Genomic DNA, 27,754 nt, shown 5'->3' with positions numbered 1-27,754 from the left:
CGAATGCTTGAGCGAGGATCTTTGTAACTTAGCCCTGGGCAGAGAACTGGGAAGTTGCCTTACAGTTCTTGCCTCATCCCTTTTCTTGCAGATGACTTTGGGTAAGTCAGTGCRTGGGTATAGGTGAGAAAGGATAATAAACTTTTTGTAAAGTTAGTCTAGGCTTGGACAGAGATTATTTGTTATAATAAGATTGTGCACTTCCATAGCTTGCCACTCTGCAGGCTTGAACTGTTGGTTCTCTTAGCACTTCCGTAATATAGACAAACTTCTCTCTTGGTCCCTTTCACAGGTTAGTACTAGTTATTGCTCTAGTTCTGATTACTAAACAGAGCTTTTCATTGTACAGGACTATCAGTTTTCAGCTTGTGGGCAGTGTTCTCAGAGGGAGTAATGAGAACATGTGGCTTTTGGTGTCCTCAGCAAGCAGAYTGTGTCTAGTCCTCTGTTTCTCATCTCTCTTTTTTATGGTATGCCTGAGTGATTACTTGATTGTTCTTAATACAGTATTAATGAGAAKTATTTTAGCTGAGAGTAGATAACATCTGAAAAGATGATGCTGGTGAGGAAGCAGAATCAGCTATGCCTATTCTTCTTGCTACAATGYGTCTCCTGAAAACAGATCATTTTCTCATAGATTTGATTTGCTTTCTGGTTTGTTTGTTTGTTTTTTCCTGCTCTCAGACTTCAACACAAAAAACATGGTCTTCCCCCTTCTGTGCACAGCTAAAAATCCTGCTTCATGGTTCTTGATGCAAGTCTAAACTGTAAATACAGTTGATGCCGTGTAAACTGAAGACAGAATAATTATGGCTGTTTTGTCAGCACTGCAACACATGTTGAGTTCTTACAGCAGGARTAATTGCATTGTGTAGGTGCAGGTTTTGGCTTTGTTCTCAGCCTTCTAATTTGATATTGGCACTGTGAAATGTGGCCTGGGGTGAGTGTTAGTGCAGCTATTGCACACATCTTAGTGACAGTAAGTAAACTAATGCTTCATTTGAACTGGTGGTTCAGAAATGTTTGCTCTGTTTTGATGGTATTTTATTACTGTTTTGTAACAACATATTTAACATTATCATCGAGTGGCTCAATTGCTTGATTGTTGCAGAGAACATTTCTGAATTTTGGAATRACTTTTATGATGCCGCAGTGCTCTGCTTGGGTGCTGATGGTGCAGTGAACAGCCTGTACCTGCCTGAAAGAAACAGCAAATGAGCACAYGCTGGAGCAAGTGGTGAATGTGACATTGCTAAATACAGTGGAGCAAAACTTGGAGCCCTGTTTTTAACGCTGTCCTTTCTCTCATAGTTTCCATACTTTGTCAACACATTTAACATCTGTTCATGCAAAATGAGCACGTGATGCTTAGTTCAGTAACATTAARATACTTCAAATGGTGTAGTTTGCCTTCTGAGAGGAGCAATTCTGCCTTTCTTTTCGCCTCACATGATCATTTTCTATTCCTTCTCCAGCAGATTTTTTCAGAAAATAATACAGAACATATGATTCAAGGATGTCTCTCTCTCTTATAATAAAATGGGGTGGACAGGAGTATACAATAACCTCACTATCAGAAGAGGACACAGTGTTGGATCTAAAACAGTCTCTTAAAGGCCTTACCGGAGTGTTACCAGAGCGTCAAAAACTGCTTGGACTGAAGATGAAGGGTAACTATTCAGATTTCCTGTTTGTTGTGGATGTGTCCGAGACAGTTAAGGATACATTCTAGCCAGGATGTGTGTCAGTGGGGCATCTACCTCCTGGAGCTGTCATTTAGAGGAACATAGAAATTTTGCATGTCACAATGTTGCTGATTGTTACATCAATATGTTCTTTTTCGTAATGGTTCCTGTGGAAGTGCTACAAATGTACATTAAAAAAAGTTAAATTGCTGCTAGTGGAACAAGATACTGTATCTACATGGAGGAAAAGGATAATACAGCTTGTGAATTTTGGTGTTTGAGGGTTTTTTTTTTCCCAAATAAGCATAAGATTTAATATATTGATGCATTTCCATAGTACCTCTATTCAATAAAAATCTCTGCTTGCATTGTAGGCAAACCTGCAGATGATGATGTTAAGCTTGGAGCTCTAAAGTTAAAGCCAAATACTAAAATCATGATGATGGGCACTCGTGAAGAGAGTTTGGTAAATATTTTACTTGCTATTTTAAAGAAAATAGGAAGAAAGATTGTCTCCTCACTGTGATTTTAAGTTGAGAATATTCTAGTAATCATAGTAAAGAGAGTAGCATTGGAGATTTCTATTGATGTCCTTGCATGAGATAAGGTGTTCTGCATAATTTGTAAACATTAAGCCTAGAACAATATAGAAGTTTAAAGTATTAACCTGTTACTCTGATATTATAGAATCTCAACATTCCTCAGTAGTTCTTGCTAGTTAAATCCAGAATGAAGTGAAAATAACTTAGTTTAAATAATGCCATTGTTTCTGCTGCATGCAGTAACAGAATTTTAATATCCAGTGTTGTTTTACTTTAGTGATCTTATTTATCTATTATTATCATTCCTCTAGGAAGATGTTCTTGGGCCACCCCCTGATAATGACGATGTTGTGAATGATTTTGATATCGAAGAAGAAGTTGTTGAAGTAGAAAATAGGTTAGGAGGTTTATCCATTAAAATATTCCTATGATTTAATGTACAGGATGCATTTTAATTAATTATAACTTTTTGCTTTGTTGTATTAGGGAAGAAAATCTACTAAAAATTTCACGCAGAGTTAAAGAATACAAAGTGGAAATTCTGAATCCTCCAAGGGAAGGAAAAAAGCTGCTGGTGCTGGATGTTGATTATACACTATTTGGTGAGATTTTATGCAATTATCATATTTTAAGAGGTCTGTGTCTTCATTTTTTGCTTTACAAGTCCACTTCAGTAACTTTGGCTTGTGTGGTATTGCTCAACATCTACTTTGTAATATGTTAGGATCTTCTGCTGATATTTTTAAAAGAATTGTACCTTACAAATGTTGCATTAGTTCTACTTTCTAAAAAAAAAAGAAAAAAAGTTAAGCACTTTACCCAAATACCTTTTGACTCACCTGTGTCTTGGACATCACGGAGTCAGCAATGACTTTATTGTTCTGATCTCCATCCATACGTGATTGATCCCTCCTTTGGGGGATGAGGGAGGAGCTTCAAATTACATTTTCARCATGTTACTAGACATTCATGAAAGCACGTTTTACCAGAAAATTCTGTCAGGCTCGTTTTTTTGGAGGCCTCAGAGGTGTAGGCGTGTCATGACAGCTTGATTGTAAACAGTAACTAATGGTTTGTGTCCTTAATTCTTTTTCGATGAAATTTGTTTGCAATCTGAGATTGAAATTCCACCTGCTAATGACAAAGATTTGTATTTAGAGGTCTCTTTCTAATGGAATTTAACCAACAACAATTTTCCAGTTGGAATACGCAAAATTTATATGTCTGAAAAGCTTAAGACACATTCAGAAGATGATCTGGACTAGGCTGCCAGGAAGCTGGTTTGTGCCTGAGCTATCACAACTTTGCTGAGGGTCATAGATGAACTATTTGACCTGGCTGCTCAAAGATATTTAGACACAAAGCTCTCCCTGATTTAATTATTAGCAAAGCCCCCAAATAACAACAAATTAATGTTCCCCCTGCTGCTTCTCTCCTTCTCTGTGCTGCTTCACTTCTTAAAATGGAAATGCAAGTTTGCTATTCAGTGTGCATGCAGGAGGGTGAATAYGTTCATTACTTCCAGTGCTACCCTGGTAAAACTCTCTAGATCACAAAGGTCTCTAGGTACAAAAGTCAGACTAAACACCCTAAGCTTAATGAGTAATTTCTCATTTTTTTACAGACCATAGATCATGTGCTGAAACTGGGGTAGAACTAATGAGGCCATATCTTCATGAATTCCTGACATCTGCTTATGAGGATTACGATATTGTAATTTGGTGTAAGTAACAAACAACACCTAAGACTTTACTGTAAATTGCCAAGAATGGAGGCACCAAGCTAGAAATGCTTACAGTGCTTTTTAGTGAAAATCACATGAGAAAATGTCTTTGCCCATGACACATTCACCAGGAATGTTCACACACAGCTATTTGTGCTGCTTTAGAAAAAGAGTAATTCCTATGTGGGGAAAAAAGAAAGCTCCATATATTGCCTATCTGAATGGATCTAATCACAGCATAAAGCTCAATATCACTTTACAAAGTGTTAGCTTATACAAGCAAGCATCTGCAGCAGTGAAATTGTATAATCAGTATTCAAACACTGCTTCACAGATACCTTTACCAATAATCTGTGTAGATAAGTGTCCCTTCTTGAGCAGGAGGTTCAGACTAGATGATCTCTAGAGGTCCCTTCTGTGATTCAGTGCAAATTGCCATAGCAAAGGARAAGTAAAACTGAATGGAACCGACTACAGGAATGGTAGATCGTTAACACATTTTTACTTCCTGTCCAACATCTGGAGAGCAGACTTAAGACAGATTTTAAACCATGTTAAAATTATCACAAAATTTAATTTTATAGTCTTGAACAACAATTCAGCAAATTCTTAGATCAGGGGGCAATGTTGCTATTTTCTCTCTGGCAGGCCTTATCTATTCTTATCATTGTTTCCTGTAAAGTCAGTGTAGTGCCACAGGGTGGATGTAGCCCACTTCCTTTCACCCTGTAGTTCACTAACAGCTGATCTAGAAAGTAGGTTTGAATGTATGCAGTGCTTATTGTATGCATTCAATTGAAGAGTAAGCTCCTTGAAATAGAAATAAGCTTTCACAAAGTGAGAATGATTTAAAGGCAGTGATCTGAAGCTGTAACGAGGATGCATCTTCTGAAAGTTTCTAGATTTATTTTTGGATGRGTTAAAAAAATGGATAGACTAAGTGAACAGGTTTTTGACCTTTTTTAAACCTGTTTTCCCCCTTTTCTTTTAGCTGCTACTAATATGAAGTGGATTGAAGCTAAAATGAAAGTAAGTTCTAAAAATACTAATTGTTTCTAGTCTAACTGTTCATGTAGAAGCTCCTTTGTTCAGCATTATGAAGAGGATTAGCAACTGGGGAGCTCATGTAAATCAAAATCTGAGCTTTCTAAATGCTTATAGACACTTCAACATACTTTTGTCACAAAATTAGATTAAATCTAATTTTAGAATTGCAYACAAACTCTCACAGCAGTGGGTCCTAAATTTAGCACAACTAAACACTAGGTGGTGTTTGATGAAATAGATTAGTTACTACAGCCTTCATTGTTGCTTTCATGTTTTGCCTCTAATTAGTACTGTTGTATAATACATTTTTTCTCAGTGAATAAGTACGGCACATACAGGAGTAGGTCAGCAAGAGGAAGCCCCTTTTGTACTTGTATCTCTTGCAGCTGTGAGCCTCTGTTGCTTCCTCTGCCTTATTAAAACATCTGTAAGAGCTCTTTYAATCCTGGTTCCTTCCACACCTAAATGAGGCAACTAGCCAGTTTTGCACAGCTGACCTAAGGGGAAACATTTACAGCCAGGTCTTAAATGTAAAGCTAATCAGCTTGTTAAAAATTGCTGTAGGTTTGGTTTGTGAGTTTATATGCCTAGAAATCAAAACAGTTACCTATTCAGGAAAAACTTCTATAAATTTAGACTTTTTAGTTTCTATTCTCTTTGCTATGGAATATCCCCTTTTTTTTTTTTTAAAGTTTTTAAGAAGGGCAAAGAACACTTTCTAATTTTAATTTGCTCAATAGCTTTTTTTTGCTATAGTTTTTCTAAACAAAATGTAACGTTTCATATTTATCTCTGAAATAAACTCTACAAAGTTACTCTAATTTTATGCTGACGACAACTGTTGAATTTCTAACCGTAGACACAGCCAAAATAAATTCATATCCTGCTTTTGTCCTGTTGTTAGAATGGTGTACTTCTATGAGTCTCCACGTATGAAACAGATACCTACTTCTAGTATGTTTCTATTCATCCTCAGGAGCTTAGCMTTTGGCAAACATGTTACAGCCTTGTTACAAATGCACAGTAGGAAAAATTATCATAATCTGAAGCTTTAATAAACAGTCTTTGYTATGCAGGAGCTAGGAGTGAGTACCAATGCCAACTACAAGATAACCTTCATGTTGGACAGTGCTGCAATGATAACTGTGCACACTCCTAGGAGAGGACTAATAGATGTAAGTATTATTACTTTTTCCTGGCTTTTTTTTTTTGTCTTTCAACAGACAAAACACCTTCTAGTGAAATCATTTATTAATGTTTTATGTTTTAATTTCAGTAGCTCATTTAAATAACAGTGCTTTCACATCAAATAGGTAAGACCAGCAAAAAAATCTAGTGCCACACATATTCTTTGGGTTGGGAGTATTTAGCTATACCATTGCTATCCATAGCTATATTGTTAATATCTCTTCCCTTAAAGCCAAACTACCTGCTAATTTTCCAGCAAAAGAATTCAAGGGTCCCATTCAAGCTCCTATGGAGCAATATTTTCATTACCTGCATTTGATCTGTAAGTCTGAATTACCTCAGATATCTAATAGGCATCATTTTTGCAGGTGAAGCCTCTTGGCGTTATCTGGGGAAAATTTTCAGAATATTACAGCAAAAAAAATACTATTATGTTTGATGATATTGGCCGAAACTTCCTAATGAATCCACAAAATGGACTCAAGGTAATTTTGACTAAGTTATCATTTATTACTGCTTTCTCACACTTTGAAAAGTACCTTTTTCTACTTTTGGTTGTATATTAAGGATAGGCAATTTTTAATCAGTGAAGAGACATGTTTTATTCATTTTTACTTAAATTACTATTTGTCCAGACTAACATTTCTGAAAACAATAGAAAATATTTGATTCACTATTAAATGCACTTYGATTCACTTTAAGTGAGCTCTTAAGAGAACTGAAATCACTGAAATTACAATTTCTGCATAAATTGTACCTGCAAAACATTATCAGGTTGGGCATTACTGCCATTAAGACAGGTGATGTACAATGTCAAGAAAATATCAAGCTGCTGTACTTTGTTAGTACAAATGCAAGCACTCTGCTCCAGAAAGTATTATACCTGTAGTCATCTTGAGTGTAGAGCAGCAAATATTTCATTTTATAGAATTTTCAATTACTTCATGTTCCAAAACTCATCATCAGTGCACTGAGTAAGCAGGATGCTACTTCAATTTCCAGTTAAAGACTACAGTGCACTGCAGTACTAAAAGATCTCAAAAAAATACTTTAAAAATTGTTTGCAAATGCAGTGGTAAAAGATATTTGTTTGCAAACATCCATGATTTGAAGAAAACAGTAATTGCTGAGACCTGACAGGAAGATGTTAATCAGAACTGTGTACTGTTATGAGCATCAAAGGAATATCAAAAGTCTTTCTGGGAGAGGATTGCCCTGAGAGCTCCCTCTAGCTCAGATCTCAAAGATATTTATCAAAACATTAACAGAGCTGCAGGCAAGAACGTTGAGTAGCTACAACAAGGCACAGCTATAACTCATTCCAAGTTTAAAGCAATTGTCAGATAAGCTTTATTTCTGACATCTCTTTTGTCACTGAAGTTATGATTGTATTTAAATGATTTTTGTTGAGGAAAAAAATGACCCCAGAGAGGCCACACAACTCATTAAGCAGAGCTGAAAACCCCCTCCCATCTCCTGTAATACAATCCACATAATTAGAAAATGTATCAATTTATTGCAGATCAGTTTGTCATTCTGTTTTGCTGGGAGGGCAAAGCTTGAAAAACTGCAAAACCAACAGGATAAATTTCTTGCTGGGGGGGCTATACAGGACAAAACCCCTGTAGTCCAGATTGCATTAGTAACAAGACAAATTAAAGGCATTCACTAATGGAGGAAGGGCTTCCCTTTCCTTTACCTGAGAAGTTGTGACTTGAATATATTYAAGTGGTAAATGTTAGAGAATTGGAAACATTTTTCTTTAAGTAAATGCTCATACCCATATTATTTATTTCATATAGATAAGGCCTTTTATGAAAGCACATTTAAATCGGGATAAAGACAAGGAGCTTCTAAAGCTCACTCAGTACCTCAAAGAAATAGCAAAATTAGATGACTTTTTGGACCTGAATCACAAACACTGGGAAAGGTAAGAACAAAGTCAGAATTATTTCTTCCTTGTATCTCTGGCCCTGCTTTATTGTGTTTAAGATAATCTATGGAAATACCAGAAACAACTGAGCAGATGAGCATCACTTTTAGTTACAAAGGTCCTTTTGTTAGAGCAGAATTTAAGACTATGGTATTTAAGCTACTTCTCTGAGAAGTTAAGATTTTGACAACATGAACCCTCTTTTTCTGCCCCCCTCAGAGTCAATCATCAGCTTATTTTCAGTACAGCGACTATACTTCTTAAAGAAAAAATAGTTTTTGAAGAAACATCCCCAGCAATCTTTCATTATCCACTCCTACACTGTTGGCCTTTAGATCTCAGGTCTTTCATTACAATGCAGCTTTTCCAGTTGTTACTCCTGAGGTTTGGTGTTACAATGTGGTTCTCAGGTGCTGTCCAGCTTGTGCAATACTATGATATTCATAGACTCTTAAATACAAGTTGTGTTATGCAAATATGTTTTCCAAATGCTTAAGGTACCATTTGGGGCATCATAAAGCTTGCTAGAGAATGGTTGAAGTGTAAAGATGTAATTTTTCTCTCTTAGAATGAAGCATATTTGCATTTGCTCCCCACCCCCTTAAAATAGTTTGCAAAAATGACCTTGAATGACTAAAATAATCTATTCTGGAAGATAATCTAGCCATCCAGAAGCAAAATCRTGAATACTATTGATCGTAGTCCTGATATTTTTCCAATAATTTCCACTTGCTATTGATAAGAGAAAGTAGATTCATACATTATAAATACTTGTAAAAAGCATTATATATTTGTACCCACATCTTTTATTAAAGAGTGTGTTTTTGTTTCTTTCAGGTATCTTTCAAAGAAGCAAGGACAATAATGCTAATAAAAACATGTGGCACTGAACTGACGGGAACATAACTAAGATCATTGGACTTTTCCTTGCTTTTACGCTAGAGTCTAATAGTGCTGGACACTGGATCCAATGCCAGAATGACTGCTATACTTGGTCTTCCAGTTGGTTGGTTGTGGATGTTTTTTTTAAAAGATCACAGCAATAAGCTCAAAACAGGAGAAACAAGTCAGTTACCTTCTCTTGCATTCAGTTCTGATGTCACTACTTAAATACTTTCCTCTCCTTTGCTACCAAAACACAACCATAACCATTAAAGACCAAAATCATTCTGAAACTAGAAAAAAATTATTTAGACCAAAAAAGTTGAGTAAGGAGCCAGCATTGACAATGTATGAATTGTATGAGCCCTCTCTTCCCACCATCTTTAGAAACAGTCTCCCTTCCCATTCCAGTATTTAAGTCTATAAATTACAAGTTGTCTAAGTTTGGTACGTATTAGTATGTCAGTGTTTCTGTGCAAGACAGTAAGATGGAAAAAAGCCCCCACTTCTGTGGCCAATCTACCCCAATGTCAGAACTTGTACTATGAAGCAGTGTTTACTGGAGAGAAAAAAAAGATTAAAGTATGAGGGAGAAAATTCTACTCTTMCTTGGTAAGTGATAAGCAGTCTACCTGAAAAAGAAAAATTCTTCCATGTCAGATAAAGGGTTTAAACCTCGGATGGGAAAGTCATATTCCTAACAAAGCATGAACAAAAACCCTTSTTCTCTTCTAGCTAAATCTTGTCAAAGTGCAAGCACCGTGTTTAAATACAATATTCAGCCATACTGTTCCTAAAATATCATTTACTTGCGCTGCTTATGCCTGCACTATACAAGTGTAATGTGACTGCTGTTTGGCATTACCGACAGTTGTGAATTATGCAGTTCATGTATTTGAAAGAAGACTGACCCTTTCAAATAAAAATGGGATATATTGTTCTTAAGGAACTATAGCAGTTGTGTAAATAATAAATGCATTTTTCATAATTTGCCCTGTGTTGTTTTAAATATGCCATTTGCATAATAGAAAGGCTGCTGCTGCTAACTGATTTTTGTAAAAAAGCATATTTCTTAGATACTGATTTTTATATTAGCTCTTAGAGCCTGGTATGTGCCACTGCAGGTTAGGGCAGTGATGTTGATACTGAAGCACCTAGCTGCCTTGGAAGGGAACCTTGACAAGGAGTGTCAGAATGGGGAGACAGCAGACACAAATGAGCTGCTAAGATGAGCATGTTAGGCTCTGGCTGAATGACTTGTCAGAAAATATACAGATTGTTATCTACTGTTCTTCCTATTTGAGCACCAACTCAAGATGCATTTAAACTAGTAAATCAGAAACCAGATTAAAAAAATCTTTGTTTCAGGTAAGAAAGGTAGGTATGGAAGGTGAATATCTTCCACAGTATCTCTTTAGAGCTGATTTCTGAACTATAAGTTCRGCTTACTTGTGTACTTCCAGAGTAAATGAACTTTCTGAAGTTTGAAAATTATTCCTCTGCCTGGATAAGATTGCAGTAGTGCTGGAAAAGAGGGCTGATAGGTGGAGTACTGAAATACATTTCAACTTAAGCCAAGGCATTACAGTTGCGTGACTTCTAAGATACATTATGCCCTCCAAGTGGAAAGACCAAAATAACAACAAAAAGAAAAAGCTGAATTTTAAGATGTGCCTGTACCATTTTGTTCACAGAAGTTGCCATGCAAACAAAAATCTTATAGTCAAGACATGATATTGCTTTCTTGTTTTATAGAAAGCACACAGAGGGGAAAAAAAAGTGTTTTTTCTTTTAAATTTCAGTGACATTAGGATTTTATCCGAGAGTTTTAAATTATCTGCTAATCTGAAACAGATGCACACTCCCCTTTCAAATGTCTTTCAAACTAAAGTAGAAAATAGAGTGGTCTGGGTGTGGTGATCATGTTTTGTTTGTTTGAAAACCAGTTTGCAATTTAGAGTGTTTCCCAAAGTTTGTATTTAACTGGCTTTGTTATGGAAAGACTTCAGTAACACATTTGGCTGAGGGGTTAAAGTTCAGAAAATCCTGAAGTTGCCAATAAGGTAAATGCAGAACTGTTGTTCATCATATCTCACAATACTGAAACAAGGAGTCAACCATAGCTAGGTGGCTTTTCAGGCTGTGCTTATAAAACTCRAGCACATCCTAGGATTCTGTGCTAGCTAACAGTTTAGAATAGCTGCAGARGTAAATGGTTACTTTTCTGCTTATCTGAAAATGTCTATTTACCTGTTAACATTTAGAAAAAGTCATTTCTATGCTTTGTTGTCCCTTTTTGATAGGGACAAGAGTTTTGACTTACTTGTACTTCCAAAGCAAAATTAGGCCTTAGGATAAGTACCAAGAGCTAAGCTCATTAATGTTATTTCCTCTTAAATTACATTAAAGTTTCTAAGCAGCATTTGATCAGTGGCAGCTTCCACCATCTCTGTTAAAAGAAATAGAATTAAAACATAATCAAAGAGAGGGAGTATGATTTAATTTTAAAGATGAGAACAATTCTGGGAGACTCTAGAGAAGCATTAAATGGGGTAGTCCAAAGTGCTGCAAACATTTTCATGTGTCTGAGGGGCTGCATTGGCTTCCCATCACACGTCAAGTGTTTTGTGTATTGTTCTGTCAGACTATTCATACCAAAAGAGACAGTCCATTTAAAAATGAAGTTCTCCAAACTCTGGATATTTGACAGCTCTGATGCCTCACTGTGGCATGTGTGCTTATAACTGGAGTTACAGGGARCGACAGCCCAAGCCAAGGACTGAACTGCAAATTCAGCTCCACAAACCTTGCTGCGAGCCTGTGAAGTTTACAGCTAGTTGCCAACTGGTATTCCTGACTTGACACGCGATTGACAGCAAGTGGATGCCAAAGGCTTTCAGACAATTTTCCACTCTGTCTATCCAGAATGTGTTTAAGACTGATGTGAGGAGTTCTGAATATTGTCTTTCTACCAGTAAGATAAAGTTCAGGTAGAAAAGTGTTTTAGAATGTAGAAATATGCACAGTTTGCCTGACTCATTAAAGCTGTTCAAACCCTGGAATGCTGCATGAGGAGGTGTCAGAGGGCAGAACGCTGTGACATTTCACTATTGCATGGCAAAAACGATGGCAGGTGCTCCCAGCTTGGAGGGCGGGTGACCACAGCACCCAGTTGAAGGTGGCTGGTGAAGTGTTTTGGTGAATTTGAGGGAGAGAACTGAAGGAAATGGCAGAGAACTGAAGGAAAAGGCAATGCTGAAGAAYAACAGAAGGAATAGAGAAGAATAGTGATTTCTCCTGAGAAAAGATGCACCCTTCAAATGCTACAGACCTCTTGTGTTGGTAATATGGGCAATACTACCTAGAAACAGCAGTGAGGTAGTTATTGGGATACTGTRCTGTTAAACATGCTTTGGGGGTGTGCGTCAGCTGATGAGGGTGGCCTTGGGTACAGGCTACTCAAAGGATGCAAGGTCTAGAACTGCGTCACAGTTAAAGACTTGAACAATTACAGTTTGTTTAGGTTTTTCTAGAAAATGGTGAAAAATGGATTACAGAGCCGAGTTTGACTCTCCGGACTCCTAGCTTTACCTGCTGGCCCATACTGTTTGCCTTAGCCCTTTGTTTCCCAGCTCAGCTCTATTATCCAYTCCACATCCCCTCCAGGGCAGTGCCTGATTCTTTCTGCTCCCTCAAAGTCACATGAGGCTTCAAGCTCATTCATACACCAGCCCTTTTCTGGTAGTGTTCTATTATAAAGAGTTTTAAAATGAACTTTTATGTTCTGATGAGCTTTCTCTTGCATCCCTGAGCTTCATTATTCAAGGCTTATTTACAAAATTTGCTCATCCGTGGAAGTGTTGTGATAATGTGATAACTGTAAACACTTGGATGTGCATTTAGTTCTCAGGAGTCTGTGCATATTTCCTTGCCACACACAGGCAGTACCATGCCATTAACTTCAGTCTCTCCTAGCAAATAGATTTTCCACCAATTATTTTTCTCCTAAATAGTAGGGACAAGTCAGAAAAAGCTTATTCTCAAATTCCACAGTGTTCTTAGCACTACGGGTATGATAGGCACGAAAAGTGCATCACTAACACTTAAGTGAAATTTAGTATTTTCTTTCCAATTCTCCATGTGAAACTGAGTGCGCCTACTCTGCTCACACAATGCCAGTTTGGAAGATGCTCATACATCAAAAAACCTATCATTTTCACCATGGAAAAGACTAGGTTTCTGTACAGGCCCTATGCAAGGTACTGTGACCTGCAGTGAGGCCTACATGGTCATGGTTTATGTCCCCTCTCCTTCTCTTGTGATGTCCTGGAGTATTTTGACAGTTAGTTTATCTGTTTAGGTTATTGGAGGGAAACATTCACAGATTAAAAAAGCCATCTTTGGCTGACACCCAGTAACACTAGTTAAAAGGCCTCCGTCCTGCCTTCTCTCTCAAGTGGTCTGGAACTTTTCCTTTGTTTCTTAAATGCTTCTTCATATGGATGTATATCACGTCTCTTAATTTGTGCATTATTGGCATAGCGGACACTAAATGCTCCCTAGGAAACCTCTTGCTCTGATTTTGCTGTGACAGAGTGCTCTGCTAGCTTTACAGTGTAAGTTATTGATGTGTTACAAGCTAATAGCTCCTTTGGTAAGCAGCTAACTTTACTCCTCAGGCACTACCCTCTAGTTAGAGCCRCATTGGAAGGACAAATTGTGGCACAGGAGGAGTAATGTTAATAATTTAGCAGCTTTTAATAAAACATTATAAGATATGCGGCTTCTTAGCCCAAACTAAGATAGCCATAGAATTTTGTTTTGCAAGGCTTGCTAGCTCTTCATGCTGCTTTCTATATTCATGCCATGCTTCRTTACATACAGGGGTATGCAAGGCTGCTGAGCAGTGAACATTGCAATCACCAACTTGCATGAGCAGAATTTCAAGCACATGCTTAAAGTACAACTGATGCTAGTGTGACTTTTGTATGGATATTTCCTTAAACCAGAACAAAAATGAGCAAACTTTGAAAAAAAAGGGGTATTTACAGCTTCGTTGATTAAAAAAGCAATGATAAAGAGACAGTATTTTTTAAAGTTATSATAAAGTGCTCTTTTAATAAAGCCACCTAATCTCTTGCAGATGTGTCTGCCCCAGACACTCTCCCAGCACCCCATAGCTGCCCTTCAACCTTGTACTACCTCTTTTCAAACAGAAAAGCTACACACGGCTCTTACCTTCCTACTGCCCTTTCAGCAGGAACACCACAGTCACAGAGCCACAGCAAGGCCAGGAAGCTCAAGTGCTCTTAATTTTTTTTCAAGCCATCAATTTCYATTTATTATCCAATACTATCCATCTGCTAAGAGCAGGAGTTTTAAGGCTCACCTCTGATTATACCTTATCATGCATCCTTTCTCAATGCTATGGATCTGCTTTCAAACAAAGGAAGGCTTAACTGGTCAAAGCTGAATGTTCAAAACGCACACAGGGTGGCTACACTAACCTTAACTATTCCACGGGAGAAACATTGAGCTTCCTGAATTTAACTTCACAAGGGGAAAAAAAAGTTCCCCAAATTCTGAGTAATAAAGATGCTCTCACATTTTACATGGTAGGTGCAACTGTGTCAGAGCTTTCTCCTTCCGAATTCAGCTGAATTTAAATAGTTTTTTACCTCTGAAAGCTGTTTCCATTTCTAGAGTTCTTTGTCCACCCATACATAACTACAACTCATGGTATTCCTGGAGGTATCTGCTCCTTAAATTGTCACTTATCCCTATTCTATGTTAACTCTGAATTTCCTGAAATTGGAAAGAGAATTTACAAGTTTTTCCTTCCAGAAGACTTTTTCCTTCCACAAAATAAAATTATAAAGCAAAACATGGGCTACATATTACAGGACATTCACCAGTATCCCCTTTGCAAAAGGCACTCCCTGCCACTTGCATCCCCTGCAGGAGCCTATTCTTTCTGTGATAACAATAGCAGTGACAGCTCCCCAGGAGCCAGCCCAGCTGCGCTGCTGTTCCTCTTCCAAGCTCTACCGGGGAGCTCAGCAGTGTCTGCTGAGGGGCCTGCAGCAAAGTCCTAGTTTGAAGAAGTTACTGCATGCAGCTATTGTGGCAGTGAAGTCAACAGCAAAACTCATACMTGAAAAAAATGCAAGTCCTGGTGTAACCAGTCATGGCTAGAAGAGTCCTAGGTGAAGGGTGGGGTGACCCAGACTGCACAACCTAARCTGTCCAGAAAATTCCTTGGTTTTCAGACCTGCTAAAATGCCAATTATTCCTGCTTACTTTGATTCAATACCTCCCCACAAACCTGGGAACAGAGTCCCATACACAAAGAGAAAGAGGATGGACTAGGTTCTCTCATTGAGATTTGAAATGTTACAATAAATGGAGCAAGTGGAAGAACTGCCCATGAAGACAGGAATAAAGACAGAGGGTCGTGTTTTCACCTTAGCACCAGAGCGGTCTGTCAAGCTGCTGGAGCTGCTGCACATGTTTGTGTTGTGACCCAAAGCTAATCRTATTTGCAAATGAAACGTGCACTGGGATTTAATCCACTAAAAACACTGCCCCCTGAAATACAGCACCCTGAATTCCCCAGGAAAGTTAGCTTTTTATCTTTGAGTTTCTCAGRCTTTGGAGCCATGGTTACCAGAGTGGCTTAAACCATACATTCCAGGAAGCTCCATGCTTAGCCTCACCTCACCACTKGGCTGCAGGAGCTAAAGCAGTGGGAATTGCAGCCCAGTTCCAGACACACTGGAGGCTGAACTGCATGGAATAGACACAGCAGCACCAATAAAACCACTCAGTCTGTGGCAGCATCCAGTGTCTATCACTGGTACTGCGCTTTCCCCCTCCCCTGCTCTGCAGCTTGCTCACGCAGGGAAGGGCATCAGCAGCCCATCAGGCTTTGGGGGGATGATGCCAAGCCCTAGGCTGTGCCAGGCAGTTAACCAGGCCTGAATGAGCCACCAAGACACCACAGCAAACTGCAGAGCCCCCTCTGCAGCAGCAGGTCATCTGAGACCCCGCCAGCATAGAGCAGGCTCCGCCATACCTGCTTGCACTCCAGCATAAGGGTGACAAATTGCTTTCTGCTTGTCACAGTATTAATGCAGGGGAAGAGCTTTAAAGAGGTGAAATCCAGGAGTCCTTCACAGCAGGATTCAGTGAAAAGCAGAGAGAACATGTCATGCCTGGAGTCGCCCTGCCCAAGATGAACTGCAGTATCTAAACACAGCAGCAGACCCAGCAGAGCCCTGCTCATCTCAGCTGCCTCTGCCTCATTTTTTTTTTTTCCAGGGTCAGTAGGAGAGGTGAGCTGTGTCCTGCAGAGGATAGCAGCACATGCAGCCTCAGAGAGAAAGCCATTGCTGAGTGCTCCTTTTATTTGTTATAGTAAAGGGACCTACTGTTGCTGCCTCCTGTGACTGAGCTCTTTGCAATGTGACTGCTCCTGCACAAGGTGGGGTTCCACCCTACAAGGGCTTTGAGGACCAGCTTAGAGCACCATGCCCAGAGCAGTGGTCTCAGAGGAGAGAGAAACAGCTGCCTGTGGGCAGAGCTGAGGCATGGGTATAACAAAATACATAAAAATTACTAGGACAGCTTGCAACAGCAGTGGCTCCTTGCCCTGTCTGTGCTTGAAGAAATTTCTATTGATGTAATTCATTGCAAGAACAGACTAAAACAGACAACCATCCTGGAAAGAGCAGGTGCTTGTGTGCAAGCTCAGGAACTTTGGAGTCTCTGAGGATAAATAACTTCATGCATAATACGGCTGCTGGCACCTCTAAGCAAGGCTTCAGCAATTAAAACCAGCTGATCTAGCCCATCACTTTGCAGAGCTCTAGGACTACACGAAGGCACGAGCTCTTTCCAACAGAGCCGACTTGCTCCCGCAGGTTGCTGCGAAGGGGAAGCCTTGGCCAGTCTCCAAAACGGGCCGCTGCAGCAAGAAGCAGAGCAGAGCCTCTGTGCGGCTGGAGCACGTCCAGCTCCCGGGCCGGGCACAAGAGGGAGCCCAATACCTGGGAACAAGCCGGACTCCCACGTTCTCCCTCCCTGGTCCTCCCTGCAGAAACACCCTGGGCAGCGCTGCTTAGGCTTAGGGCAGGGGAGCAGCAGAGGTGGCCTTCTGCTGTCCCTTCTGCCCCCTTTACTATGGCCTTATCTGAAAATTTRCCTGGTTGCAACTGTGAAAAAGGACTAGGGCGTGTTTAGGAATGGTGGATAACAAATTTCCTTTTATTTACAGGACAGGGTCCAACCTCTGGAAGAGAGCAGGAGGGCAGGTTATACTATCATCATTGTCATCTCCACAAAATCACCCAGAATTGTTACAGACAGCCCTTGCCAGAAATGAGAACATTTATGCTAAAATAGGAACATTTATGCTCGCTCCCARTTCCCTGAGCAACCTCAGAGAGCGCCGCGCTGTGCAGAACAGCACCGCTGCCCTGAGACTTCAAGGAAAGCCGCATGCAAGACCAAGCCCTGCTTGCTACAAGACCCACTCCTATTCCTTGGGACCAGCCACAGGCTCGTCAGGGACAGGACACAGCACATGCAGCGCAGCCCTTCCAGGCCCAGCAGCAGCACAGCTTTAACCCTATCGAGTCCTCACAGAACCTTGTCAAAATGCTGCACCCTCCAGAGACCCCAGCAGCTGACCTTAGTGCAGGTCTGGCCTTGCACGGGTGCTGAGTATCTCAGAGTCAAACAGATGCCTCTAAATCACACCCCCTCATCGCTGAGGCCTGTGGCAAATTGTTATATAATGCCTGCCTTTCCATAGATCTCATCCTATAACTTTCCCTATTTTCTTTCCTTATGGTGGTAACTTCTGTCTCCCACATACATTTTAGAAGCCTTCCCCAGCAGTTTCAGAGYAGCTTTACAAAATACCAACCCCAGCAACAGTTACTACAAATAATCCTACAAGATGATCCTGAAGCACATTGCCTATTAAATAGGAAAAAAAAGGAAAAAAAGAAAACCAGAAAAATAAAACCACCTACCCACAAAGTAAAGTCCTCATCCTCCTATTGCTCCAGCATCAGTGCAAAAAAAGCTGAACACCCCCTCTAGGCTCCTATTTAAGTTCATTAGCTGCAATGAGTGGATTGTCAGCTGATTCACAGCATCTGTGGGACATTTCATCCCAGAGGAGGCTCAGCTGCTCTCTCTAGTCCTTAAAAAATCTTCCTGCTGCTCCCCGCAACTGTCACTATCCACATCTTTTTCCATGTCCTGCAATACTCCAGTGCTTCTTCCACATATACCCTTTTCCTTTGGCCTAGTCCAGCCTTACCTCTCATATCCAGTTTTGGGGCTCTAGCACAGGAAAAACGTTGACAGCTTCCAATAGGCTTAGTGGAGAGCTGCCGAGATGGTTAGGAATGGAGAAATTTTCCTTTGAGGAGAGGCCAAGGGGCTTAAGCGTGTTCAACCTGATGAAGACACAGCTTAAGGGGGACCTAATACAGCTGCAAGCAGGTTATTGAGCAGATGGAGCAAGGCTCTTCATGGGTGTTCATGGTTGGAGGACAAGAGAGAGTGGMTATTACTCAAAACAGGAGGAGTTCAGACTAGAAATAAGGGACCATTTCACTGTGGTACCGGTCAAGTTCTGGGACAGGTTGTCCCCAGAGGCTCTGTGTCTGCATTCTTGGAGGCTTTCAAGACGAGAATGGATAAAGCCCTGAGAAATCTGCTCAGACCTCAGAGTTGAGCAGGAGTTTGACCTGGAGACCTTCTGAGGTCCCCTCAGACCTGAATTATCCTCTGATCCAGGTTAGCTACTCCTAGGGAAAAATGGGTGAACATTAATGGCAATGAAATCTAGGGCTTCTCCCCAGCCCTGTTATGGGAACCCTGCAATCAGCCCTGACACCCTGTGATGGCCCTGTAGCAGCGAGGGAAGCTTTGTCAAACACTGTGACGGTCACGGGGAAAGTAGGACAAAGTGTTCGACTGCATTGCAACAGACACACGTGCCCGTGCAGGGGCAGGAGGAGGGAGTGGAGGACACACSTGTTAGATGGGCCAAGAGCCTGGCCACAATGCTGTACCGGCTGCGTGAGCAGCAGAGTGAAGCTGCGAGATGGAAATCTCGTTTTCCCTTCTGCTCTGTGCATAGGCTGGTCACGGGAGGGTGCTCAGCTGTGAGCAACGTTTCTTTCAATAAGAGCAACCATACACAAATGTAATTCTTCCATTATTTTAAGTGAAGGCACGAATGGAGTCAGACACAGGGACAGGGGCCCTCGTGCTGCTGCAGGGAGCAGCTCGGAGCCTGTGCAGTGGCTCCAGCGCGGGGGACCGGACCAACTGTGGATGCTCCAGCCGCTGGGGCAGCCCCTGCTCCGGCCTCTGCACTGCGGATGAGGTCCTTCCCTAGGAGAAGGAAAGGAGGTGAAGACCTTAATGTTATCTATAGAAAAGAGATCTTAAGTGTTTTATTGGCTCACCTTTCAAAGCTGTAAAGACAAAACAACACAACTTAAAATCCAAGGAAAGAATGAAAGAAAAAATACCGGAGTGATTGATTTCTAGGCTTTGGTATGCTTAAACCCAGGAAGACAGCTAGTCACAGCTCTGATTTCAGTTTGGACATCCTGTGACCACTGTTGCAGCCCAGTTTTGTCACTGGTGTTCATCAGTCTTGCTGGGAAAGTGAACACCGTGCTCTGAAACCAAGAGCAACAGGGTAGAGGCAAACCTCACTGTCATCTCAGTTAACTGATTGGGAAGTGCACRCTCCCTGCCTCCTCGACTGGAAGGATGGATGATGACAGAAGGTGTTCCTCTGATGCACCACTTCCTCCCTTGGCCTGCTCTTGGGGGAAGAAAAAAAGAGTTTTTATCAGCTTTGGAAAGTTTCCCCACGATGGGAAATCGTATTCCAAGAAGCTCCCCTGGCACCTGGTTTCAGAGGACAGAAGTGAGGGCTGTCATCTCCCACGCAATACAGGATTGTGGAGAGGGCTGGGGTAGACAAGTCTGTGGACTGATGACAGCCACCTGGTTCTAGTGACTCACACGCTTTCCAAGAAGTGCTGGATTTCCACTAGAGCAAAGCCATAGGGTAGGAACATATGGCACATGCTCCATGCTGGTAGCAAGCTGGAGGTCACATTTACTAAGCCTGAAGGAATCAGATCTTGGAAAGCCAGATACAGCCTATAGCCTACAGGAAAGCCTACAGCCAGATAGCCACCCAGGGAAAATCTAATGATCTCTTGGACCTAGGGTTAAGTGCAATTCCCATGAAATTTCCTTTAGTCAGGACAGTGCAATCCTTTATTTTCTCCACCCCTCTTACATGACCATGTCAACCCTCCTTGCAGAATCAGAGCAGCAGGGCCATGTGCACAAACACAGCATTTACACCAGGTCCCCTTTGGCCAAGGCAGCATGTGTTGTGAAAGCCCTCCCTTCCCTTTGAAACTTATTCCAAAACCATACAGATCATATCGTCAGGAAGAGTTGGCTTGTATTGTTTTCCCTTTACATTTYCATGTGCAACAGTGTTCTGCAATTAGAACTATTAGGGGGTCAAATATTAAAATRTGTTCTGCCTTTACTTCCTGCCATAGGTTCCTGTGCTCAGAAGACAAGATGGGGTCAAGTGAGCCCATCACCCTCCATGACCAAGAGGACCAACAAGCAAGACCAGTGCTGTGGCTGAGGGCAGGATGGCCAATAAAGCTGCTTCCTCAACGGTTTGATGGATGTCACCACATGGGTACCTGGTGTCCGAGGGGTGGCACACCAAATGCTTCCTTTGGGGGGTGGCCAGGAACTGGTCTGGACCAGGTATCATCTCTGGGCCAGCTCTGCTGGATAACAGGTCCCCAAGGCCAACACACGGGAACCAGAAAAACAAGAGAGAGGTAGTGTGTGTTTTCCCTTTCCAGTTATGTTGTAGGGAAATTCGGTTCCACAGCTTCTCTCTTGCTTTCCCCACTATTCCAGCACAGATGGTGTAGATGATCATTGAGTCTGTAGAGGTGCAGAGGTGTTTTTGTTTGCTATTTGCACTGAAATAGCAAAATACAGAAAGGTTGTTAAATGGCGAAGACTCATCATTTATGTGCTCTTGTGATCCATCCAGATTATTGCATCCTCCAAATTAAAAAGCTTAAATGTTGGCATATGCTGTGAAATTTTTTGGCATCACTGAGGGCTATTCTGGGCTATCTTTGGTGTAGTATTTTATCATCCTCCCTTAAAATGTCAGTTTCCATCTTAAAAGCAAGTGGCTTTTGCTCCTATGCTCTGAAAACAGCACTGCTCCAGAGCCTCTCCACGTAGGGAGATCATCACAGCATAACTGAGGCTGGAGAGGACACCAGGAAGTCTTGCAGCCCAAGCTCCTCAGAGCAGGAGGAATGATGAGGGAGGTCCTGCCACCGTCCCAGTCCTTCAGGACTTCAGGACTAGACTCCTGGTGCTTCTGGACTATTCTCCTGCAGGAGCCATTTCCTGCTCCCCTTAATCTTACATGTGCTCTGGATGTCTTGATGTTGTGTTTACTAATGTGCTATCTAGATTGGAAAGCAAACGAGAATGCCTTCCCTGGGTGTTCAGCGCGGGACACGAAGCGGTGCTCTGTTCTTCCTAGRAGAGGTGGTGGATTTTGCAAGAATCCAGTAAATCATGACCCAAGGTTTAAACACAGCTGATGTGACTGAACTTTGGTAGCAGCCTGTGCAGTTTGACTTGCTGGCTGGCTGCCTCTCGAGTGCTGCCTGGGACGTTCGCAGAGTGACAAAGCGTTCGCCAGAATTGCCACTGCAAATGCGAGTTATTCTAAAAGATGCCAGCCCTGGGTGTGCTGAGCGCACTGCTGAGGACTCTGCTTAGACATCATGCCTCAATTTAGTCCAAAGTAATTGCTGTGGTGTGCTCAAGTGCTCAAGCTCTGGCCAAATGAGGTCCAGAGGTTTAGATGCTCAGCATTTAGATGCTTGCAAAATATGTTGACCCCTGAGGCTCATGATAATATCTAAAGCTCCCTTTGAAAGTTAAGTGTTTAATGTTAAGAAACTAGTTGCCCATTGATCTGCTGCCAATGCTTTAACAAGGAGATGCCGCAAGGATTTCCCTGTGCGAATTTTGCACAGTGAATGGGCAGAAGYTCTGGAGTTTATTTTCTCGTGTTCATACAAAGAAGGATTTTCCAACCAGCACCAAGAACAGAGAGGGAAAGTACTGTGGAAAGTAAAGAAAGGAGTAAAGTCTATGGGCATTAAAGTTGTAAATAAATTAAAACACTTGTTCCTGGAAAATCAAGGTCTGTAGGTGATTTAGGGGGTATTTATCCTAGAGAAAGGGAGAGGAAGCCCACAACTCTTCTCCTGCAGGAGCTTTTTTTTTAAATTATTGACACTTTGTACAATCTGGTGCTCTTCTAAATATTATTTATTAGCRTAAGAAGCCACTTTGCAACAGGAAACTAAAGCTGCTGAGAGTCACAGTTTTTAAGACAAAGCATTTCCTCAGACCAAAGAAGAAAAGAGCCGCGTTGGAAAGAAAAGCCTCCCTGCTCCTGTCTTGAGCCAGCCTCAACCTGCCACCTTCTTGTTGCAGGCTTACATGGAGCAATATTTCCTAGCCTTCAGATTTCCAAAGCAGATGAGACATATGGAGTCACACTGTTCACTAGCCGTCCCGTCAGCCTCCCACAGCATCTCCGGGAGAGACGTGGATCAGGAGGCTGGGTGAGCGATAAGGATGCACACTGGTCACCATGCTGTGGAATGGGAAGGGCACGTGCCAATGCATCCGGTGGGACTGGGTGGAAGAGCTAGGGCTACCATGTAAGAGAGGACGCAGCTCCACGGGAAACCATCGCAATCGTCGTGTTGTTGCAAGGGGAGCGCCTTGCCTTCCGCGGAGAAGGTGTTGCGATAAAGCAGCAAAGCAAACCTACACGTTAGGTTCTGGAGAAGCTGTTTCGGAAAGCTTTTCTGGGTGTTGCAGAAAAAGGAAACCAACCAAAGAGTTGTGCCGAGTTCTGTTTTATTGAGCAGAGACGCCAGAGAGGAGGGCAAGCTGCTCACACATCTGCGCTTGAGGCGTCTACAACCGTCGCTGAAGGTTGATCTGCTTTCAGTGCTCAGTGACAGGGAGGACTCAGCATTTCCCCAGATGTTTCAATCTGATTTTTCCTCCACTTCTCCTATAAAAGGAGCAAGACAGACTCAGGCAGAGTAGTATATGACAGACAACACAGTAATAGCAGTGGGGAATAAGGAACTCATCTGCTGGAAGAGGACTATTTGCCTGACTGATGCTAGCAAAACCTGAAGCCTCACAAGGAATACCAAGCTGCTTTCTCCCTCCCCTTTCTTGTCTCAAATTTTCCCTGCGAGGTGGCAATCTTCAGCAGCCACCAAAATATGTATGATTGCTAAGAAGAAATCGATGTTTTGCAAGCACATTTGCTCCAGAAGTACYGGCTCCAATTACATCTCCCTTAAAGAAAATGATGGGAAAACAGAGCACCAGGAAAAGGTAAACTCTGGTTCTTCCTCTGAGGCTGTGTCTTGTCCCACAAAACACAGTTAGAGTTTTGAGCAGCAGTTTAGCATCGTTCAGCTCCTGCTTTCCTCCAGACACTTCTCACTACCTTGAGGTCTGGATAGCAGGAGTTTCACCCTGGCTGCAAACAGTGGAATACAGTGGAATATGCTGTGGATCTATACTCCACGGAGAGCATAGACAGAATGCAATTGGCTCCCAGGCCCTATGCTCTCTCTCTGCATGGCAACCAGACTYGTAACAAGCCTAGAAGTGAGTTAATTTTAACTTACATTCATGCAACTCTGTTCCAAAAAGGAAATACTATATTTGGCAGCAATCAAGGGCCAGTCTATACAAGAGGAGCTGCCTGGGTGCCCAGCCTCCTCTCCCTGGAGAACATCACTGTGTACATGAAACTTAGGCCAACATCTTTCCTTTCAGTTCCCCCTTCTTTCACTTACAGAACTGCCTTGCAGAAGGCACAGCGATTTCCGTACGTGACCCCATCCGTGCCGCAGTGAGGGTTGGACTCCCTCGTGCAGTACATGCTTCTGTTTGTAAACTCTTTGCAAATCTACAGGAGCAAAAAAGAACTTTAGAAGTCACGCATTCTTTGTTTCACATCCCTGTTGGGAAACAAGGTGGCTAATATTATCCTCCTTCTGTCAAGAGGACTTAAAGCAGCAGTGGTGACACTGCCTATTTTCTGAAAGAAAAAGGCCTGTCAGAAATGAACAGCAGTGGCTTTTCCTGAGAATTTCAGCCCTCAGTCTAAGGAGGAAAACTGGTTATTGAAGAGAAAGGCTCGTCTTCTGGAGACCAAAGGGGATTAGCCCGGGCATGCAAGGGGAAGAGTCAGCACCGGTGCTCTCCCAGGCACTTGGCCCGAAGTTAGCTCCCTGCTAACTGGCATCGTGCACGTTGTGAAACAGAGCACTCGTCGTATGGCTGCTGAGCTGTCTGCTTTCCCCGTAGAAAGAGAAAAAAATATAGTCTTTGGGAGATTAAAAATGGCATCCGTGAAATGGGTAGCTATTTTGTCTCCGGACAAGCTCATAATAATGAACCTGGTTTGTGGCGGGGAATAAAATATTCTTAGTATCCCATTTGTTTCTTGAGGAGATTAGATAGTGGAGCAAAGTGGCCAAAGCAGTGTTGCAAGGCTAYGCATATGAGTGCAATGCTGTGCAAACACTCTGCACCTCATCCTGGGAGGCCTTTGCTAAACCAGTTGCCTGTTTTCCTGGTCTGCTTTTGCTAGCGTAGTCACAGATCACATYGCCCATACAATGGCAAATATCCCGAAAAGCTTGGAGCAACCTGGAGGAATTCACCTGGTCCCACCAGGCATTGAAAATTGTTTACCATGCACCAAGATCTGGTTTACAAAACTGTTCTCCTAGGATCAGGAGGAAATGCAGATTCTGTAAGCGGAAACAACTGCACTAACCTCTTCAATATCTTGACCTGCTGCATCTGGAATAAAAAACAGAGATTTTTGTGTGTTATTTTCTGAGAGAAGCTGTGCTAAAATCACCAATCTTTTTCCAAAACACAGTGACACATACCCTAAGCTTCCCCTAGTCTGTCATCCTGTGCAGTGGAGGAGGGGGCAGGAAATACATTATCTGAATTGCTTTTCAGTATTTTGCTTTTGAGAAATGCTATTAAAATAACACAGAACCAGTCATTCAGCTGCTAACTACACCTTAGATACCTAAACCAATCTTCTTGGAAGGCAGCCATGCCAACGGAAGCAATCTGCCATATCAGACCTGGAGCTGCACTCAACAAAGATTTTAATTCTTTATATTCACTTACGGGGCTTTGGGTCTCCTGCACCTCTAAAGAGTGAGAATGGCTGGTATTATTATCAGGAGTGTGCTGTGGAGCTRTAGGAAGGGCCCTGTGGTCAGGGTTATAGACATCATAAGCATGGCATGGCTCCGAGACTTTCCCAGAGAACTTCATCCAGGGTGAGATACAAGGAGATGTCAGGCTGTGATACAGAGCAGAACAGGCAGTGCAAGGGAGAAAAACACTCACTGCAACCACAGGGTCTCAGCTTGAAGATAATCAGTCATAGCCTTTTTATATTTCTTCACTGCAAAGCCTGCAGTCAGACGCATAGATTGAGTCATACCTGCAGGACAGGGTGACCTTGAGATGTTTTTAAGGGGGATTCTGACATCTGAGGGGGGACTGAATGCAGATCTGGAGGATGTGGGCCATCCATACTCTCTGTATGTGGGACAGCCAAGTCCCCAGCTTCTCACATGGCAGTGAGGCAGCAGGATGAGAGGTTGCATATCTAGCTGGGGAGGATTACAACAGCGTGCTGAGTGCCAGAAGCTGCTGCTGTACTTGCTCAGAGAAGCAGGGTCACTGCCAGGATCTCAGCAGGTGGGTCTGAGCAGAAGGGAACCTGGGGCAGAAGGTGAGAAGCCTTTGTACTACACCTGGCTCCCCTTGCTAGGATGGAAATCCCACCCGGCATCCAATCATCTAGACCACTACCCATCAACCCACCACTCTTCCACCGATTCTAATGTATTCCCAAGTTTTATCCCCGCCACTGGTGTATTTATCCCATCCTCTGGTCAGGCCAGGTGGCATTAATTGTAGTCACTGTTATGGCTCTCTGCATATTATTTACAAAATACCTCATTAGATTTTTTTTAATGAATATTACATGCAACTACACAAGGGTTTATAATAGCATCTCTTAATATATATTTATTTTATATGAGATTACAGAACATTGTCCCTGGCTTTGTAAGGAGRCATCAGCACTCTGATGGAACTCAGGCCCAATTAAGACTCAATTAGAGACAGATGAATATTTCATAATGAATAATATGTACAAAGTAATTCACCTCTTCTCTCCATGCACAGCTTGCCATTTTCTCAAGTGAATTCTTTATTCAAATTATTCACAGAAAAACAAGCATAAATATTTCTTGGTCTTCATATTGTTCAATAACTGTTGCCACAAACCTTCTGGAGCTGGGTCAGCTGGACATATGCAATTGATAGCACTGATGTGACCTATATGTTCAAAAATCATCAATCAGCTTCCCCAAATTGTCAAAGAGATGTGAAAATCTCAAGATAAATTAATGCTGGATCATTTAAATTTGCCCTCTTTGTCCATGAGAACATTTGAATTAATTTTTCAAGCTTTTCTCTGCAACATAAACAAAAGCTGAAACTTTCATCTAATTACATGTTTCCACATCTTTAATGAAAACACCAAATTCCAAGATGCTTACAATCAAAATAAGAACTGACGACCTTTAGGTGCTAGTTTCTCCTTTAACCGATTCAGCAAATCTCTCCAGCTAGCAAACACACCAAAATTAACAGTTACATTCTGCTTTGCTGTATTTTTTGAAGCAACCACTTAGAATTTGATCCTTTTCTCTCCCGGTGACACCTTCTCTGTGTTAGTCACCGTGGAAGAGCACAAGGGGTGGAAACATGTTGTCCAAATGAGCAAAAAAAAAAAAAAAAACCCAGATATTTTCCACTTGCTCAGCTTTATCTTCAAACCTGTCATCCAGAGCTCAAGGCTGTCTGAAGTCTACTGATGTCAGGACAGTTTCTTTCTACGGTACAGAAAAGACAACTTACCGGAGAAGAAAGACAGTAGCAGGAAGCTGAGAAGCACTAAGACACCTACTGTCTTCATGCTGCGAGTAGCTCTTTAGTCCAAATCAAGTGGTCTATTCTGGAGGTGGTGTCCCAGCAATGCGCTCACAGACCCGCCTCTCTGTGTATTTATGTGCCCATGAGTAGCTGTCCTCATTCCCCACCTTAATTGTGAGAACTTCTCCACTTCGTTTCTGAAGTCATTATTGGTCCTGTCCATGTTTATGGTGCTTTAGGAATGCTGTCCTGTCCACATCAAACCTAGAAAGAAGGGCTAATTATATGAGTGATAGACTCAGGTGTGTAATAATTTTTTTTTCTAAATAATCACAAGATTCTCATACGGGTGAATTTTCAAAGCAGTGATTCATCAGGGAAGCTGGTAATTTTCATTCTCTGGGCCCTTGCTGAATACCAGCTTGGAGGTTTTGAGTGTGGCGTGATGACACTTACTAGACATTATGAAATAAATCACGGCGTGAGAATGTGTTGTCTGTGAAACCAATTATACGTTGTTCCCTATCTATTTTTGAAGATGGTTCTAAATTTGTTG

At 41.8% G+C, this 27,754-nt stretch overlaps 2 protein-coding genes across 2 annotated transcripts; one reads left to right on the top strand and one right to left on the bottom strand.

Annotated features, from left to right (window-relative positions):
* The first annotated feature begins 1,475 nt into the window (after positions 1 to 1,475).
* UBLCP1 (ubiquitin like domain containing CTD phosphatase 1) lies at positions 1,476 to 9,856 on the top strand. The gene is made up of 10 exons (XM_026047639.1): positions 1,476 to 1,670; positions 2,060 to 2,151; positions 2,539 to 2,624; positions 2,714 to 2,829; positions 3,852 to 3,950; positions 4,942 to 4,979; positions 6,074 to 6,172; positions 6,554 to 6,670; positions 7,988 to 8,115; positions 8,956 to 9,856. The coding sequence occupies exons 1-10, from the start codon at positions 1,517 to 1,519 to the stop codon at positions 8,981 to 8,983; spliced, it is 957 nt and encodes a 318-aa protein (XP_025903424.1). The 5' UTR covers positions 1,476 to 1,516; the 3' UTR covers positions 8,984 to 9,856.
* Positions 9,857 to 23,160: 13,304 nt separating this feature from the next.
* SPINK6 (serine peptidase inhibitor, Kazal type 6) lies at positions 23,161 to 27,311 on the bottom strand. The gene is made up of 4 exons (XM_026047685.1): positions 27,184 to 27,311; positions 25,001 to 25,026; positions 24,012 to 24,124; positions 23,161 to 23,206 (listed from the first exon to the last, which is right to left on the bottom strand). Exons 1-4 carry the CDS (start codon positions 27,239 to 27,241, stop codon positions 23,161 to 23,163), a joined length of 243 nt encoding a protein of 80 aa, XP_025903470.1. The 5' UTR covers positions 27,242 to 27,311.
* Between the last annotated feature and the right edge of the window lie 443 nt (positions 27,312 to 27,754).

The sequence above is a fragment of the Nothoprocta perdicaria genome, unplaced genomic scaffold, assembly GCF_003342845.1.
Source record: "Nothoprocta perdicaria isolate Ctin4 unplaced genomic scaffold, notPer1 scaffold_5, whole genome shotgun sequence".
Lineage (NCBI taxonomy): Eukaryota > Metazoa > Chordata > Aves > Tinamiformes > Tinamidae > Nothoprocta > Nothoprocta perdicaria.
The sequence above is the reverse complement of the archived record's forward strand: the minus strand, read 5'-3'. Positions and strand labels throughout refer to the sequence as shown.

Bases quoted from the DNA above. Each gene is read 5' to 3' on its own strand.
- UBLCP1 (XM_026047639.1), top strand. From the start codon at position 1,517: ATGTCTCTCTCTCTTATAATAAAATGGGGTGGACAGGAGTATACAATA. The intron at 1,671-2,059 runs GTAACTATTCAG...CTTGCATTGTAG, and splicing joins GCTTGGACTGAAGATGAAGG to GCAAACCTGCAGATGATGAT. The intron at 8,116-8,955 runs GTAAGAACAAAG...TGTTTCTTTCAG, and splicing joins AATCACAAACACTGGGAAAG to GTATCTTTCAAAGAAGCAAG.
- SPINK6 (XM_026047685.1), bottom strand. From the start codon at position 27,241: ATGAAGACAGTAGGTGTCTTAGTGCTTCTCAGCTTCCTGCTACTGTCT. The intron at 24,125-25,000 runs GTTAGTGCAGTT...TTGCTCCTGTAG, and splicing joins CAGGTCAAGATATTGAAGAG to ATTTGCAAAGAGTTTACAAA. The intron at 23,207-24,011 runs GTAAGTGAAAGA...CTCCTTTTATAG, and splicing joins GCCTTCTGCAAGGCAGTTCT to GAGAAGTGGAGGAAAAATCA.